Here is a 17,916-nt window from a genome sequence, read left to right as displayed (position 1 = left end):
TAAAGAACCGCAATACATACTCGGATAACGAGTTCCATTGGTTTGTATCTTATATTTGGAAATTAATTACAATCAGTTTAACTGTATTTTAGTTGTTAAATACATTATAGTAATGCAATGAGAATGTGTTGTGTAATGCCACTACTATTAGCTACTTTCAGCACTGGGGAAACGAAAATAGTTATGTTTGGAAGCGTTTTTCTCGACATGCTGATTTTTCTAATGGGACTGTATTGCGAGTATGGGCAGTTAATACGAAAAAGTATCACTATAGATGCTGATACTTTTTCAGCTGCATCACAGCAATACCAACTGATTTTCTTTAATTCGAAATTGTAACATGATTCAGCAACAATCATCAACGACGGGTACAAATTTCAATGACGGTCTATTTCGCCTTAAATCATCGGCTATTTTTCCAAAATTTATTTATCACCTTTGACGACTTTTGGCGCCATCAGTAACTAATGTTTTAGCAGAAATCATTCCTTCGTAACTAACAATCGAACTTCTCATATTCGAGCACGTGAGATTCGGGCTAGTGGCGCATTTGGGCATATGTTATTCGAACTAGTGTCATTCGAGCTAATGTTATAGAATCGCAATTAGAAAGAAATTTGGCCAAGTTCCATCAGGGCAACAGTAGCCTCTCATCCCCCTATTACCGCTCACTAGTGCAAAAACTGATTTTTCATATAAAAATGAAATCTCTTTCGTACGGATATTTTCGCAACATTAACAGATTTCAAATGAAGTCGTCGAACATGATTTTAATTTGTTAAAATAATTCTTCATATTGAAACATAAGTATGTATTGTTGTGTGTTCCAATATCCGCTCATGCAAACAATATGACAAAAATATCAGGATAAACAACGAGATTCGTCATAACGCGTATTTTAGTATGTTCGTCATGAAATCTGTTTATCGTGAGCGAAAATAGGGGCACTGAGATCCAAAAACAAACGAAATTAAATAATTTTTGATTATAGTTTTTCGAATTCACTTAAATTTGCCACTGATTGTCTATACTTTGAGCTACATTTTCGCATAAAAATAGTATGAATCGACTGAACAGTATTGCGGGGAGATTTAAAAATCTGGATTGCTTCGCGCAAATAACGCGCAGTGAGCAATCCCTGCATAGAGGAAATGCACCAAAGTAAGCATGGATCAATGCACGAGTTCACTAATATGACGTTTGAGCCACGGTAGACACAACAAGGTAGGCTATTCCCACGTGTAAACAACGATTTTCCATCAAAACATGTGTCGTCATTCCTATCGTCAAGCATGAGGCCTTGAGGAGTAAAGGAGAGCAGGCCTTGCTTTCTTTTGCACTCGTTCCAGTTCGCGATAGGAATGACGTCACTGCCAAATGTCATTTTTCGGAGTATGGACCGATGCACGAGTTCACTAATTTGACGTTTGAGCGGTGCCGAATTCACTGGTTTCCATGGTAACATAAATAACACGGCACCGCTAAAACGTCAAATAATAAACCCGTGCATGGACCTATGCACGCGTTCATTATTTGACGTTTTAGCGGTGCCGTGTTATTTATGTAACCATGGAAATCAGTGAATTCAGCACCGCTCAAACGTCAAATTAGTGAACTCGTGCATTGGTCCATTGGTCCATAATACCTTGCTTCTATGGACCGATGCACGAGTTCACTATTTGACGTTTGAGCGGTGCCGTGTTATTTATGTGACCATGGCAACGAGTGAATTCGGCACCGCTCAAACGTCAAATTAGTGAACTCGTGCATCGGTCCATTTACCGTGGTTTGAGCGGTGCCGAATTCACTGGTTGCTATGGTCACTTAAATAACACGGCACAGCTCAAACGTCAACGAGTGAACTCGTGCATTGGTCCATGGATCAATCCACGAGTTCACTAATTTGACGTTTGAGCGGTGCCGAATTCACTCGTTGCCATGGTCACGTAAATGGCACCGCTCAAACGTCACATAGTGAACTCGTGCATCGGTCCATTGCGGTTTGAAGCACAAGCACAAGCTTATTGACAATTTGCAGCAAACGGCATGTGAAGTTCGGAATGTTGTTTCAAAAACATTCTCTGAGAGATTCTACAAAATTAAAACTTTTGATGGATGTGAATCATTTTTCGTAGATGCTCGAATCTTGTGAATCACGGTCCGCTATGCATACGGTTTAAACATGGGTAACAGCGTGCGAGACCAATGTAGTTGGAAACCGCACTTTACATGAGGAATTGTGTTCACTTTATCAGAACGGTTCCCAATGGCCTCTTCTGCGTAATTTTCAGCTACCCGGTATCAATTAGCGTCTCACATGTAGCTGTATTTAAGATTCAAACAGTTTTAATCGAAGATCGACAAAAATGAAAGATAAACATTCGATTATGCTACATTAATCAAATTAAGCTGTAGAGCGTAATGGTACATTATTATTTAAGGGTTCTAAATTAGCGGGATCTTCAGGCAAAATTCACGTGAAAACCGAGGAATTCAACGAAATCCGTTGAAATCATACATTTCACGGTGATAGCAGATGCAACATAAACAGCTTCAAAGTCATCGGTGACTATGATATTCTTATGGAAAAATGTTGGTGATCAATACTGCCGTTATACGCATAATTGTCCCATGTTCCAAAATATGCAAGCCTCGTATTGACCAGGTCTGTGGTAAATTAAATTAAAATCTTTACAATAGTATGAAAAATAGCGTGTTTATTAGAGTCAAAAGTTTGTATTATGGAAATAAAGTAAATTTAACTACGAAATTCAAAGTGGGACTGTTATGCCTAGAAATGGGATTATCACAAAAGGACGAATACATTCTAGGCTGCCACAAAAGGCCGAATGCACAGAAGGCCGAATGCACAGAAGGCCGAATCACAAAAGGCCGAATCACAGAAGGCCGAATCACAGAAGGCCGAATCACAGAAGGCCGACTCACAAAAAGCCGAATCACAGAAGGTCGAATTAAAGTTACAAACATAAACAATAAAGCTTGAAAATGAAAAGAACAAGTCCATGCTTTGTTAAATGCAGTCATGTCAGTAAACAGTGTAAAATTTACATGCGGCGAAGCCGCATTGAGGATAAAGCAACTGAGGCGGCAGAAGGCCGCCGAAGTCTCTGATATCCGAAGGGTGTGTATAGCATCTATTCGGTGTCATGCAAACAGCAAATCCAGGCGTTTGCCCGGTATAATGCAAACAGAGGATGTTTTTCCATTTTTAGGCCCGAAGAGCGACAGCGAGTTCGTACAGCAAGCGTTTGCTCGGTATAATACCAACATAGTCTTTTACGAAACAAGCAGGAGAATAATTGCTGAGATAGGGTATAATGCCCGTTCGATTCTGACTTGGCTTGAATTTGGCAACACGGAAATCCATGTACACGAAAAAATGGATCATGATCAGTCACAAATCTTAACATATTCAAAATAAGTAAATTTAATTCGTGGTCATTATTACGGTGATAAAAGATATAATAAAAACAATCGTTAAATTTTGGAACGGTTCAATTTAGGCAACATGATTTTTTTTGGCATGTTGCCAAAATCGAACAGGCACTGTATAACCACAGACAAACAGACGTAACACTCTAATTATTTTCATCGCACAGAAGAATGACGCCCAATTCTAATATTTGGTAGTTGGCCGACGAGCCACTCATGGCGCTCAGATCACTTTTGTTCGAGTTTGACGTTTGCTCACTACCGCCACCTAGTTCACGGTTGGCCAAATGAAGTATTTTTAGCATTGGGCGTAAATGTTCACGTGACTATTTTAAATTGATAATTGTTTTAGATGTTACGTCTGTTTGTCTGTGGTATAACCTTCCAGTTTTCGCGAAGTTTCTACACTTCTGTAGTGCAAAATACAACAGCTCCAATTATAGATTTGTTTTTGGGTGTGTAAGCCAAGAATAGACCAGCTCACACACCCAAAAAACTCTAACGATATTTTAGCTGGATAAACTGTTATTCAGCTAGTAATGTTACTTGTGCATCTTGTCCTGTCTTACCCTACTGTAAAAATACTCATAATATTGTAGAAAAATGTGCTGAATGTTTGGCTTTCACTAAAATTTGTTTTAACCCTCTCCCGCCCATGGTGTCTGTAGAGCACCAAAACTTCTAACCTTTATATCTTGAAAAATAACGAACAAAATTATATTGTTTTCATGTTACTTCATAATTACACATCTCCGCTCTCACTTCAATGCCTTATTTTCGGGATGCGAACACATTTAACATGTTTCTTTACGAAAAATATGTATGAAGGTATGGGTTTTACTGGTCGAAAAATAGTACATGGTTTCGAAGCCTGATATTACAAAGAGAATTGATTCCCATGGTAGCAATAAAAATATTTCCCAATAGATTTACTCTTTATTTGCTCTAACATATGTTCAGAAATGCTCAATTTAGTTTCGCCATCATTGAATTTGATGGAACTTGTATGGTGCACATATGCACCACTGGGCGCACGGCACACAAAAAAGCGTAATATCGAAATTGTTTTTATCAGCTCAGTTTACAAATTTTACTGAAAAATCGTCAAGAAATAAGACAACTTTACGAAAGCGGTGCAGAAAAAGATTTTATCGGATTTATGGATGAAGATTCTGATGCTTTGAATGGATATGACGAAGTTACTAATGAAGCAGCGAAAATCTATAAGCGTACTACGAAATCGATTAGATCCAGAAGTAAGTTCAAAATTAGAATCGTATTGTAAGCAGAATATATAGACTCTATATATTATAGAGCTATATTACAGATTCCGATATCGTACACTTTATCATTGTCCCGATCCCGAAGGAGATGAAACGGAAGTGGAGAATTTGGATATGAGTAATGATGAAGCTAAATTAATCCAGTTTACGGTTCTTCTACTGTCAGAAAACATCGAAGAATTGGATTATACTCATGTAACGATTTAGGTAAATGAAAAGATAAGAAACGACAATAACAAAAGCGCTTGAAGAAAGCTCATCTGAAAAAATACGTTGGAGCCATAAAGTACTCTAAATTCCTGGTGGTGCATCAGAGCACCACCTCATATTTGATTTTAAGTTACCTTGAACACTAATTCATAGTTCAAAAACAAGGTTTTGTTCTACGATTTTGCGCAAAAATGTACATTTCTATTTTTAATCATGAAAAAAAGTCATGGGCGGGATAGGGTTAAAATTTTGGCTTTCCGTGAGTCGGCCTTTTGTTATTCGGCTTTTTTCGATTCTGCCTTTTGCGATTCGGCCTTTTGTGATTCGGCCTTCTGTGATTCGGCCTTCTGTGATTCGGCCTTCTGTGATTCGGCCTTCTGTGATTCGGCCTTTTGTGTTTTCGGCCTTTTGTGGTAGACCCCTAGAAATACCGGGTTTTTGGTGAATTTCGACGCATAACAGTCCCACTGATAGTAGTGACCAATTATGTGCTAGGCATACGGCTGTAGATGACCGTTCTTACGTATAAATTGTACCGAATGTAGAGGACGTATATCCTCAAGACTATGTTAAGGCACCTAATGAAGGCTCAAGTGACATGTGCCAAACGGAGCCACGTGTGGGGAAGTGAAGAAATACGATTTTATAGTTTGGGATGGAAAGCAAAGTTTTATGTATGTGTGATAATGAGAAAATGTATGAAATAGTGAAAGAAAGAGTGGATGAGTAAGTTAGAGAGTTCATAAGATGTAATAAATTCCTATATCGACTCTTCCAGCTGTCAAGCCTGCAGAAACTTGTCTGCGAGTTCAAGGTTATTATGCGGAGTAAATATTTAACTTAAAATTCACGACACAAATCTTCACACGATTTGACATTTCTTTGGACTTTGTTTGCAAATCATGATGCATCGCAAATTAAGTTTTAGAACCACCAACATATTTGCCACTAGCACCGAAGAGCCAATTATGCGGAATAACCCAGTATGTGACCAGGTCATCCAAAATCTTTTGAACTATTCTTCTTTTGACTAGAATTTGACTTCATCAAGTTTGATATATGGCAAGATAGGTCTCAGGACCGCCAATATAATGGCCACTTTCTCTGGGGAACAGGGTATCCAAAACAACCTGACATGTTATCAAGTCATCCAAGAACCTTTGAATTACCCTTCTTTAGCCTTGATTTGTGAATTTATGAAGTTTGATGTTGCTAGCTAGGTTTCAGAACCGACAGTTTAGAGGCCATTTTTTCCAGGGATCTGGGAATTCGGAACAATCCGACATGTGGTCAAGTCATTTAAATACATTTGAACAAGAAAATTGATAACGTTGCGAATGCATGTCGATGTATAATGGTCACTTCCACCAGTGAACCTGTATTCGGAACAACCCAGCATGTGGCCAAGTCATCCAAAAACGGTGGAACTATTTTTATTTAGACTTGGTTTGCTAAATCATGAAGTTGATTTATCGCAAGCCATGGACTCGAAATTAAAGTGGTTACTGATTCTTCAAGTGGGATTATTTCAGTACTCCCCGTGATGAATCCAAAATTACAGTGAATTTCTAATCGTTGACCGCGATTCCAAAACTAGAAGAATTTTGTGATCGACCCTGAAAATTCAACTGAAATTAATTGAAAAACGAATGTGAAATAATATTTTGATATTGAAAATTTCAATCAAATTTGACGTCAGGCTCGCATGAATGATGAATGCATCCCGATAATACAAACACATAAAACAGGTTGTGTTCCACATGGAAAGCCAACGAAAAAAGATGTTCAAAACGATTTTTCCAAACATTAGCTAATTCAAAATTAACAACAGAATATTTTGTTCGAGATCAGCGCAGCGAATTGTATAGTGTGACAGTTAAGCGTAGAAATACAGTAGGCGGACAGTTATGCGTGGAAATTCAACAATGGGACAAATTGACTTGGCTTGCTTTTCATTGAGTTTCCGAACAAAGTTAATTTTTGGTAAGTGTTTTCTAAAACTGTACGTAAAAATAAACTGTTTGATGACAAAAAGTCAAAATGCACAATAAGTAACATGGGACAATTATGCGTATAACGGCAGAATAGCTCTGGATTTTTCGGGAATCTTAATTTTTCTTGCAACACGTAATAATATTTTAATAAACATTTCAACACATAACACATAATGAGCGGAATATTAGGGAGTAGGCGTTGTGAAGCAGTTTTGTAATGGGGCTCTGCACTGTTTTGATTTTGCATTGGATTTTGACGTTTACTGGCCTTGTTGTTTACAAATTTTATGTAAGAGTAAAAGAGAGAGGAAGATTTTTGTGCAGTGACCCATTCGGCTCTTGGCTGTTTTGAAAACCTTTTAAGGTGAAACATCTTGGAGTTTAAAGATGGCCGTCACAATGGCCGACTTGTGATCCTACACCTTGTTGTCATAAAAGCTGCTTTTAAACTACATGAATTCCACTTGGCTTCTGCTAACTTACCTTATTTACACCTAGGGGTGCGAACTGGATATCAACAAGCAGCCAGGCTGCTTTCAAGCTAAATTTTTCATGAAAATGATCCGAGTATGCCTAGGAGTGTGCGGTCATAACTTAGTCACGCTAAAAATAAGTTATGCGTTTCATGTGACACAAGAACTTCCAACTTTTGAAAAATTGTTATACTTGGTCTTATTTTTGCATAAGTTTATCAAAAGTCTGGTAAAATATATTTCTTGCTAATGTACGGTTAGAAACTATCCGATTCAACCGATTTATTGGACTTATTACCAGCATCAATCTGTAGTAGTTTTGTGTTAAGTATGTTAAGTGTGCACCTTGAAAATGGTTTCCTGCGAGACAAACAAGTAACGGTTAGCACCTGGGAGGGAGAAACCGATACGAAATTTATGTACGTCAAGGTGAGCCGAGATTCTGCTGTCACGAACTGTCACTGTGAGCCCAGATCTAAAACAATGGACAAACATGATAAAAGCGCGTAATTGATTAAAACATATTTTTGCATTTTATCAAATGTGACAAAAAATCGGTTGAAAAGCTATTCATGCTTATTCAAACGTAATGTCACAATAGCAACTTTTATTCTGATTGAATATAAAGTATTCAAATACACATTATTTTACTTTTTCCAATAAAAACGAAAATTAAATGCATAGAAAATTGCAAGAAATGCTTAAAAAAAAAACATTTTTTTTATCGCAGTACGCAGTTGAAAAGAAATGTCAATTTAAATGGAGCTCACTGTACGAAATTTCTTGACCATTTCTTAGGCAGAAATTTTTACTTTTCTTGAGCGGAACAGCATATTTAGCTTAAGATGCGAAAACACCATTAGCATTGCAAATTTATTACTTGCCACACCAATATAACATCGCTAATATTGCGTTATTACTCTTTTACTCTTATTCCTAACAGGAAAATGCAAAACTAATATCTGTTTCCATTGTTTTTGCGTATATTCTCCAAAACATCACCCTCAAACTGTCAAACTTTGTTGAATGCTGCTTAGCTATCATAAAAAGCGAAAAAAAGCTGAGTCATTGATCAGCATTTATTAAGGCAATTTTACATCCACAAATGCCAAATCATAACAGTGTGCTCTTATTTGTGTATTTATGACGACAAAACAGCATTTGTCGATGACAATCGATCAATTATGGTTCCGCCATATTAATTTCACTCCGATTGCCTCAATTTCACTTTTTTCAAATCATATTATCTCCATGAATTCGCTCATAAGATGCTATTGTATGATGATTAAACTGGATAAATTTAATTTACAGCACAATTACTGCCCAATGTATCCAAGAAATGTTGAATATGTTTTATTCTTCACCTGGCGGTTTATTTTAGCAAATGCTAAATAACTAGATATATACCACTTTGAGGGGGCACAGGCAAATTTACTTATTTTTCATCACATTTCACAATAAATCTCACACGGCACTAAAGATTTGAGCACTATATCAAAATTTATCACTTCAAATAACAAGCACTACAACATAAATTATCACAGATTCAATCTTATTTTGTTTTGTTTACATTGGAATAAATCCGGCAAGATCGACGTTATGATAAAATTATTGTAACGATGAAGCGACATTCATCTAGAACAGGTGGCCTCAAAATAGCTACCAAGGCCCAAGTAAAAATGGTGCAAAAGTCAAAACTGAAAAAGCAGTTTTCTCATTCTAAATAGACAAATTGAAGAAAATAAAAACACACAAGCTCTTTTATTTGCAAAATAAAAAGGCTGTGTGTTTTTATTTTCATCAATTTGTTGTTTTAAAAGAAGAAAACTGCTTTTTCAGTTCTGACTTTTGTGCCATTTTTTCTTGCGTCTTAATGTTATTTTGCTTTATTTGTGTCACATAGCTATACACTTCATAGCCTCTTTTAGAGTGGGTCAACTGTACACATTCTAGTCTACAAGAGGTTTTGGGGGATGCGATGAAGGCAAAAGTACATTGACTCTTTTATGGGCGTTTATTTAAAGCACCCTGGAAGTATTTCATAAAACTTAAATTGTTACTTAGGAGCTGTAAATACCTACCATTAGTCATTTCGTAGCATTCCATTACGTGCATCAAGTGTGAAAACTTTTTCCCAAAAACGAAATGTGTAAATAAACAAACGTCAAATCGTGTTCCTCTTGAATAAAACGAACAAATCTTATCACGTTCTTCAAGAAGATCAGTTTGTCTTCATCAAGATCGCCTTGAGTCTAAGAACTCTCAAGTGATACTTGTTACACTTGCCCGAGTTCAGCAATAGTAGTTTACGGAACAAGTTGCAGAATGATGATTTTTACAGCACGAGTCGTAAATTAATCCTACGATGCTTGCCGAGTAGAATAATTACGACGAGTGCTGTAAAAATCGAGTTCTGTAACGAGTTACGTACAACATTTTTTGCAATTGCGTAGAAGACCTCTTGAGTTTATCAGAAATTATCACCCCTATTCTCGTTTACGTTCGAATTCGCTTTCGATCGAAAACCGTTTTGGATTCTCGTTTACGCCAGCAAAATCAAGTGGGCCGTAGATTCGAACGAATAGGATTCGATCGAAAGTAGGATCCGCCGTAAACAAGAATGAGGGTGTATTATATGCGTAATGAATCATTACAGCACTGGTTACTGTTGCGCAATGACTATTCCCGCACTGCATACAGGAAAGTAGGCCGTTTCATGGCAGATTGGCGTGATGAAAAACAGCGATGAGAAATTGCAAAAAAAATATTATGGTTCTATTGTCTGTGGTTCTATGATGGTGTTGAGTAAAACTACAGCCATGATTGTGATTATCGATGCTTTGGGATGGAAGCCATGATAGGAGAATCCATGTATGCTGGAATGTTCAACATTTTCGGGCATCAAATTGATGAAAATGTTTTTCTGATAATGCAATATTATCAAAGCGCATTGCGCTTTTCGGATGTTTCATGCATAATATTCACGATGTAATAAGCGTGACAAGCGAAAATAAAGGTAGGTATCGAAAATACGGAAAGTCATCATCACAGATGTTTTTATTTGCGATTGTTGTTATTTATAATATGCAATATTATCAAACAGTTTATATTGATTCGTTAACCAAATCAACAACATGAAATATTGTGAGTTCAACTTATCTTGAACAGTGTTGTGAAAAACTCAATTTCTCACAACTCACGCTTGAGATTTTTCATGGGTGAGTTGTCAATCATGCAACTCAGCAGTCAAAAAATCATGGGTGAGTTGGCTCACCTTTTTGACTCATTGTCTCGTATTTCCACAGTTTACTCACACACGGCAATAATTTCTTGTTAGTCTGGTAAAATTATAGTAATCCCTTCTAACGTAAACAACAACATTCGGGTTTCACGAGTTTTTGCCGGGTTTTGCGACTGAATCATTTTTTACGGTTTGAGTTGATTTTGCATCAAAATCTCATGCGTGAGATTTGCGAAGCAGATCTCAAATGAGTTTGCTCTCACGGGAGAGCGTATTGATTGAAATTTTGAGTGTGAGTCTATCAACACTGATCTTGAATACTACTTGTGGAAGGTTTATTGCAGTTTTGAGGACTGTCAAAAATGCATGATCACAAGTTTTAGTAGGTACCTTAAATTTGCTCTCCAATACCGTCTCTAGTATGGGCCTCTTTTGTCTTATGAGAGGTTTATGATTGGGCTAGCATAGGTTTGAAGAATTACTGGTTTTATTCCTGGTTTTATATAATTGGTGTTAGAAAACACATTTCCAGAACAGCATAAAATTTACTTTTCTACTGGCTATCTAGTGAACAGAGAGTCATAAGTTCGATTCTCACCGAGAAGAAGTGTAACTTTTTCGAAAATTCACATCAATTTGTCCATTTATTTCACAGTGTATGTAATGTTTAGTTTTACAGTAGCTGTTCAAAATTTGCCTTAAATGGGCGGAATCTGGTGCAATGATGGTATTAGTAAATTGACAAACAAATTTTGACTTTGGTGGTGGATATCTTATGGGTAATTATTTCTCTTGTTTCTTGCGATATTCTTTTTAATCTACAGACAGGGACACATGTCGATCAACCAGGCTGCCATCCATTATAATTTGCCGTACAGTTCGCTATATGGTCGATTCAAGCGCGGTAAATACGACACTCCAAACAGCGCCAATCCATCGCATTCGAATCACGGTGCAGGAAGTGTAGGCGGGGGCGGTAACATCGGAGGCAACGTAGGGGTTTCCGCAGTAACAATGGCCGGCGTTACTAGCAGCCCACAGATGGAATTTAAAATAGAACCTCAACACAATGAACATAGTCCTGAGAACACGGTAAATTACAGTTATTATTAATTCGCAGTAGAAACCAGTAAGAACTATCATGTAGAAACAATACACTCTAAACTTCTCCAGTAATAATTTCTTTTAGTAGTCACATATTTTATTATACATAACATTAGCATGAAAGGCTAAATAACTTGGATAAATCACCAGAGATAGTACTGACATTTCTACAGTAAAGCAAAATGATAGCAAAAATCAATCAATCTACTATCTAATAGCTTGAATATGGTAGTTACATCTATATTATTGAAATATAATGAAATGAATCAAACAATCAATTTTTCAAACAAAACAGACAACAGAAGAAATCGGAACAAATGATTTAATAACGATATTCCAGCAACATTATAACCCTGCGCTATCAACGTCGTCAATGCCGCCTTCGACACAAACCCACCACATCGTTCCGTCGCCATCGCCCGTCAATATCCACATCATAAATTCCAATCACCACCACCATCAACTGCAGCAGACTCCGCCACCACCGCATCAAACAGTTGCAACGCATCACACGGCAATACAGGGACAACCGCAGTTGATACAGCATCACATCATTCCGCAGCAGCACCACATCATCTATCAGCAGCCTTTGCAACAGTTGCAGCAACAGCCGCAGTATCATCCTATGTATCACATTATCAAACAGGAGAACGATAGAAGTTGAAGATATCGTTATCCTCCTCCGTCATCAGTCGCAACGCTCCCGCAATCAACTTCTTCCACAGACAACTAAAGTGTTAGTAGACAACAAAGTTTAAAATCCTTGCACTACGAGTATCAACCACCAAAAAACGGCATGATATAAGTACCTGTCCCTCGAATTTGTCTCTGTCATAGTTGTACTATGTCAAGGGCAGATTTGATTGGATTCTTCTCAAATATCGATCCGATAACATCACCGATGATCAGTGCCAATAGACACCATTGCTGTTTTTTCAGTAATTGCATGTCAATACTCTAAACTGAACATTTTGTGGATTTCGCATCAGATAAGACTCTCCTAAAAGTGTGCACTTTTTTGAAAACATTCACACAATTGTTAAAAGTGCGCACAGTTGTGTGTAATTCTTGTTCGATGCGAAATACACAATATTTTTATCAGGCGTAACTTTCTACCATACTTCCATTAACCACATAGTTAACATCGATTAAAATATATCATATCGTATTAGCACAGACAAAGAGACGTACAGCCAACTCTCCCTTACTCGATATTTCATATTTCGATATAGATTTAGAGAACCATAGTAAACGTTGGTTTTCATGGCTATTTCGATAGTCCCTTGGATCGCACTGGTTTTGTGTTCTATAACTCCATATCTCCCTTACTCGATGGTTCCTTCAATATCAAGCTATGGAGATTTTACTGTACTTAAAACAAATCGCGATCAAGTTGCAAGGACATATATGTCCAATGTTAAAATCACTATTTGACCGATGCGTCGTGCGATGGTAGTGTTTAAAAGTTAAACACGAATAAAAACGATGCCAGCGCTGCGGGTGGTGAATTGTCCATCTAACCGTTAGAAAGCTGGTCGCTGGACAGTGATGAGTGTTCATAATTTAACCTTTGAATACTACAGCAACATGTTACCCGACTTGTTGAACAGTGTTTTAACATTGGGCGAACGTGTTTTCGCTGCGATGATTCCGTCTGTTTCTACAGTCTATTAGTCGGTGTTCGGAATCAACTCATATGAGAAAGCATCAAAGACCGTTTTAGTGAATCGATCATGCAGGAAAAGATACAAGTGGTAAAAAAGATACATCATGAAAACGATTATTATTGTAATAACAAAATTTATAATGATGAGAACAAGGATAATATCTTAACTGGAAGTGATAGAACGATTGAAAAATAAAATGTTTTGAACATAATTCTTCCATTTGTATTGAATTTTTAATTACAGTTTCAATTTTATGTTGACTATCAATCAAAGAAAAATCAGCCTTAAAATCAGTGGCTCTCAGGATTTACTTATGATTTTGTATCAATCATAACGCATTTCTACTTTCTAAGAACAAAATGTGTAAAAACAACTGAACTTGCGAATGCTAAAAAGTTTGTAATTAAATCAGGTTATTATTTCATTAACTAAATTATGCTGATTAAAAGACATCTACTTATGTTAAGTTTTAGTGGCTTACTTGATAAATGCGTAAAACGTTACATACATACAAACACGTGTTTGCACTCGATCGAGAAATATAACACGAACATAGATAAATCTTCGACAATGGACATTACTCTAGGATATTAGGTTTTGAACATTTACAATGTTATGTTCATGTTTCTTTAATATTTTGCGTTGCACTCAAATTGTTTTTGTGGTCCACAATTGATTCATTATCTACGCACAGCGCCGAACCAACCGTATTTAGTAAAGAATTTGGACAATTGTATTGTGATATTGGTTAATGCAAAAGTGTAGTTTTTCATTTAGATACTTGTGATGAATAATTTTCAATGAAGCCTTATTCCCTATTACGAACAATCCCTAATTTTGAGCATCTTTTCAGAAGCCAAAAAGATCCTAAATGCGCAAAGATGGTCAAAGTATGGTACACGATACGCATTGAAACGAGACACGAAACAATAAAAACTTATGATTCATTCAACATTTCAGGTTTGTTGGTCTCGTAATTACAGATCTGAACCACACATGAATTGATGTGCGTCTACTCAAGTGACAGATCACAGAAAATTTCGTTACTCAAAAAGCATCAGAAAGAAATCGAATATTAGTTTTGCTATCAGTAAAAGCAAATTGAAATGAAGGGCAAATTGAGAGCTCTTTAAGATATACATATTTTCGTTTGATATTCATTGTGCTTATACCGCGGCGTGTGAGGTGAGACGAATCGAATGTGGTGACAATTATGGACTCGCTCCCATTTGATTAACATTAGTCGTCTCACGTCACTTGAGAAGACAGCGTACTAAGTGGACACGTGCCTACAGCAGCACTGTTTCTATTTTCTGTTCCTATAGTAGCACTAACTTCACGACGTAAACAAAATACAAATCAAATCAAATACAAATCATTTTCTACAAATCTTTCATATATTTGCTTTGATGAATGGATCAAAAACTTCTGAATAATGTAAAAAAGTTCTTAATTTTTTTGTTTAGTTTTTTTTAAATAGTTTTTTCAGTAGTGCTACAATACAATGAAGCTTAAATTTTAATCGAAACTATTAATTTCGATAATTTTTTTTAATAAAATCGAGCTGTGAATCAATAATACCAAGATGTTAAACATTTTGCATCGATTTATAAGTAGCAAAATGGGGTTGTCCGGCATTTTGCAATAAAACATTTCGTAGTGTACCGTTTCGCGGTTTGTGTAATTTGCGGTTTTTCGTTTTGCGAGTAGTATCATTTTGCGGTATGGCATTTCGCGGTGTGGGTTTTCCTATGAGTTGCACTGAAATCTGTTGGCATTATCACTAAAAACATTTTTATCGGTGATTTACTCTTCTTTTGAACATAGGCAATCCTTCAAGTTTCACTGTTAAAAAGATCTCGGTACAAACCGCGAAATGGTACTGATCGCGTAATGACATGCCGCCAAATGGTACTAACCGCGAAATGTCGTACCGCGAAGTGAATTACCGCAAAATGTTACACAATCACAAAACGGCCGTAAAATGCGTTTAGTGCGACTATAGGGGACTGTCTGCTAACGGTACACCGACTCTATGAAACAAACTACTTTCTTTGCAGTAATCTATAATTTAAACTCTGAATGCGTCATGAACTTTTGGGCCCTCAGAAATTGGGAAAACTGTCGACGGGATTTGACAAATTTGGAAAGTAAGATCAACAAATACTAATCGTTGTTCCATGTCTGAGAGATTACCTATTGTAAATTTGATGGAAGAGGATTGATTCGAATTAAAAATGAATTGTGAACCATGGGTCTTTGAATATTAGGTAGGGAAAAAGCACTAATTTTCGACCTACGAAAATTCGGGCACCAATTTTCGGATTTTCATACAAAGTAGGACAAACTTGTACGAATGGGTCAAAATTTGGTGCTCTTTCCCTACATAAAGATTGATCAAAAGACCTTTCCGTTTCATAGCACTGTTGCAATGATGCCTCTGGAAAGATATCTGGTGGTTGTTAAATGGATTCACATTTGATACAGGAATAAGCAACGCGCATGCTGGAATGCAACCACACTTATGGGGATAACTGTTTTGTTATACCGTGATGCTACCATATTTCGCGCACGCTCCTATTTTCGCTCACTGTCATTTTATCCATATTTTTTATACATATTGATTGATTCAACTGCATGTTATGTATGTACAGTTAAACCTCCATGAGTCGATGTTCCATTACTCGATATCGACTCATGGAACCATACTAAAAATCAAATTTCATGGATACTATGATGGTCCCCTCAAACAGCATTCCATAGTATTGCTGATCCATGACTCGATATATCCATGAGTCGATGGTCCCTTCAATATCGACTCATGGAGGTTGACTGTATAATACTAGCCAACACAAGTTTCTTCCGTTAACATATTTATAATTTCAGTGAGCGAAATTAGGAGCGCGCCCGATGGGTACATTGCGGTAGTATCTCGATTGAATTCTTATTTGGTTCGTCTGTTTGAACTCCCTGAATAATCCAAAGAGAAAATCGATGAAGAGAAATCGACCACTGCATTTACCATCTTATAATACTAAACGTAAGTAATGATTCTGTTCTCTGCATTTTTTTTTCATTTATCACCCAAAATCATGGAGCTCGGTAATTCCTTACTTATCAGGCAAGTTCATCTAAGTGCAATGGTAAATTTGTTGTAAAACAAAAAAAAAACACGAAAATCTTTTAAATTCAAAACAAGTGTGAATTACTTAAGTAGACTAGAACAGACTAAAACCAAAACAGTTGAACAGATTGAAAACTGTGGCTAAACATGGCGAGTAAACTAGCAAGTTTTTGAGATTGAACATTTAGGAATCAAATAAATTCTTAGAATAGCTAGGCAGATTCCGTTTGACACAGAATGGTCGTATATTTTAGAATGGCAGACGAAAACATATTGTTATGTGTTGCATAACACATTGAAACAAAACTTAAACCTTTCATCTTACAAGAATCCATTGAATGATCTTATGATTTCGATCAGTATCAATCCAATGTAAATATATTGGTTGAATAAAAATTTCCGAATCATAGAGGCCGTTTAGTTTTGTTTTTTCATGTCGATCCTTGCCTTCCCCATCCCTTCAAACAATAATCGAAAAGGTGAGACAAGTAATATTTAGTTTTTAGATATTAATCAAGAACAACTCTTTGTTTATATCAGGAAATTTTGTGTATTAGTTTAAATTGTTCGCAAGCAAGGAAAGATATTAAATACAACGTAAACATGTCGACAATTGGACATTTACCTTAAACTTGTGTTTTATTTGCATTGTCAACGTCCCTTCATTGTCCTGTTCAATATTTAAAAGCAAGTCATTTTAAATTATTTGTTGGATAAGTTCGTGTTTACGGTTCGTTTAGCGGACGCAAGAGTGGATAACAAGTCTTGGACTACTTCTTAATTATTATTATTTTCACTTTTTTCGCCGACAATAACAGCTATCACATAATTACAAATGAAAAATAGCTATACTATTCAAAAGCAAAATCGATCAACAAATCAAAGTAGATTCCGAAAGCAGTTTTAACATCAGTAATTATCGATTAAAAACCAAATAGCGAAAAATTACTAAAACAACATATAAAGAATAAACTGTGCAGAACTCTGTAGATAAAATATCGTGTAGATTTTAATATGGAAAATCGATGGTGAAAATAGACGAAACATAACATACAACTGATATGTGTACAAAATTAAGCAAAAAGGATATACATACATGCATTATATTATATACATACTACATGTGAAAATTAAAACAGGATATTTTAAATGAAATTTTGTGCTTTTTTAATAAAATATCACTTCCATATGGCAGAACGAAAACAAATGTGAGCGGAATGTTTTGCTTGTACAATTTAGAATCTTCACGGTATTACTAATTCAATTGGTAATTCATTTAATTTTAAGACGGTTCTGAATCCAAGCTCAAATTTCCTGAATGTGCGAATCAAGTCTTAGGAATAATGGTTTAATCCTTTTAGCTTGGT

At 36.3% G+C, this 17,916-nt stretch overlaps 1 protein-coding gene across 6 annotated transcripts in view; it reads left to right on the top strand.

The window, feature by feature from the left end:
- The window catches only part of LOC23687660 (longitudinals lacking protein, isoforms H/M/V), a 221,902-nt gene extending 204,198 nt beyond the window's left edge, over positions 1–17,704 (top strand). For 4 of the 6 annotated variants that reach the window (XM_021844272.1, XM_021844270.1, XM_021844269.1 and 1 more), the window contains 2 exons: positions 11,479–11,746; positions 12,054–17,704. In XM_021844272.1, the coding sequence (XP_021699964.1) occupies positions 11,479–11,746; positions 12,054–12,422 (637 nt within the window). In that variant the 3' untranslated portion in view covers positions 12,423–17,704. Of the gene's footprint in view, positions 1–11,478; positions 12,033–12,053 lie in introns of those variants that run through there. The other 2 variants (XM_021844271.1, XM_021844273.1) reach the window with 2 other exon arrangements.
- The last annotated feature ends 212 nt before the right edge of the window (positions 17,705–17,916 follow it).

The sequence above is a fragment of the Aedes aegypti genome, chromosome 2, assembly GCF_002204515.2.
Source record: "Aedes aegypti strain LVP_AGWG chromosome 2, AaegL5.0 Primary Assembly, whole genome shotgun sequence".
Lineage (NCBI taxonomy): Eukaryota > Metazoa > Arthropoda > Insecta > Diptera > Culicidae > Aedes > Aedes aegypti.
Note: the sequence above shows the minus strand (reverse complement) of the source record. Positions and strands in the feature narration are given on the sequence as shown.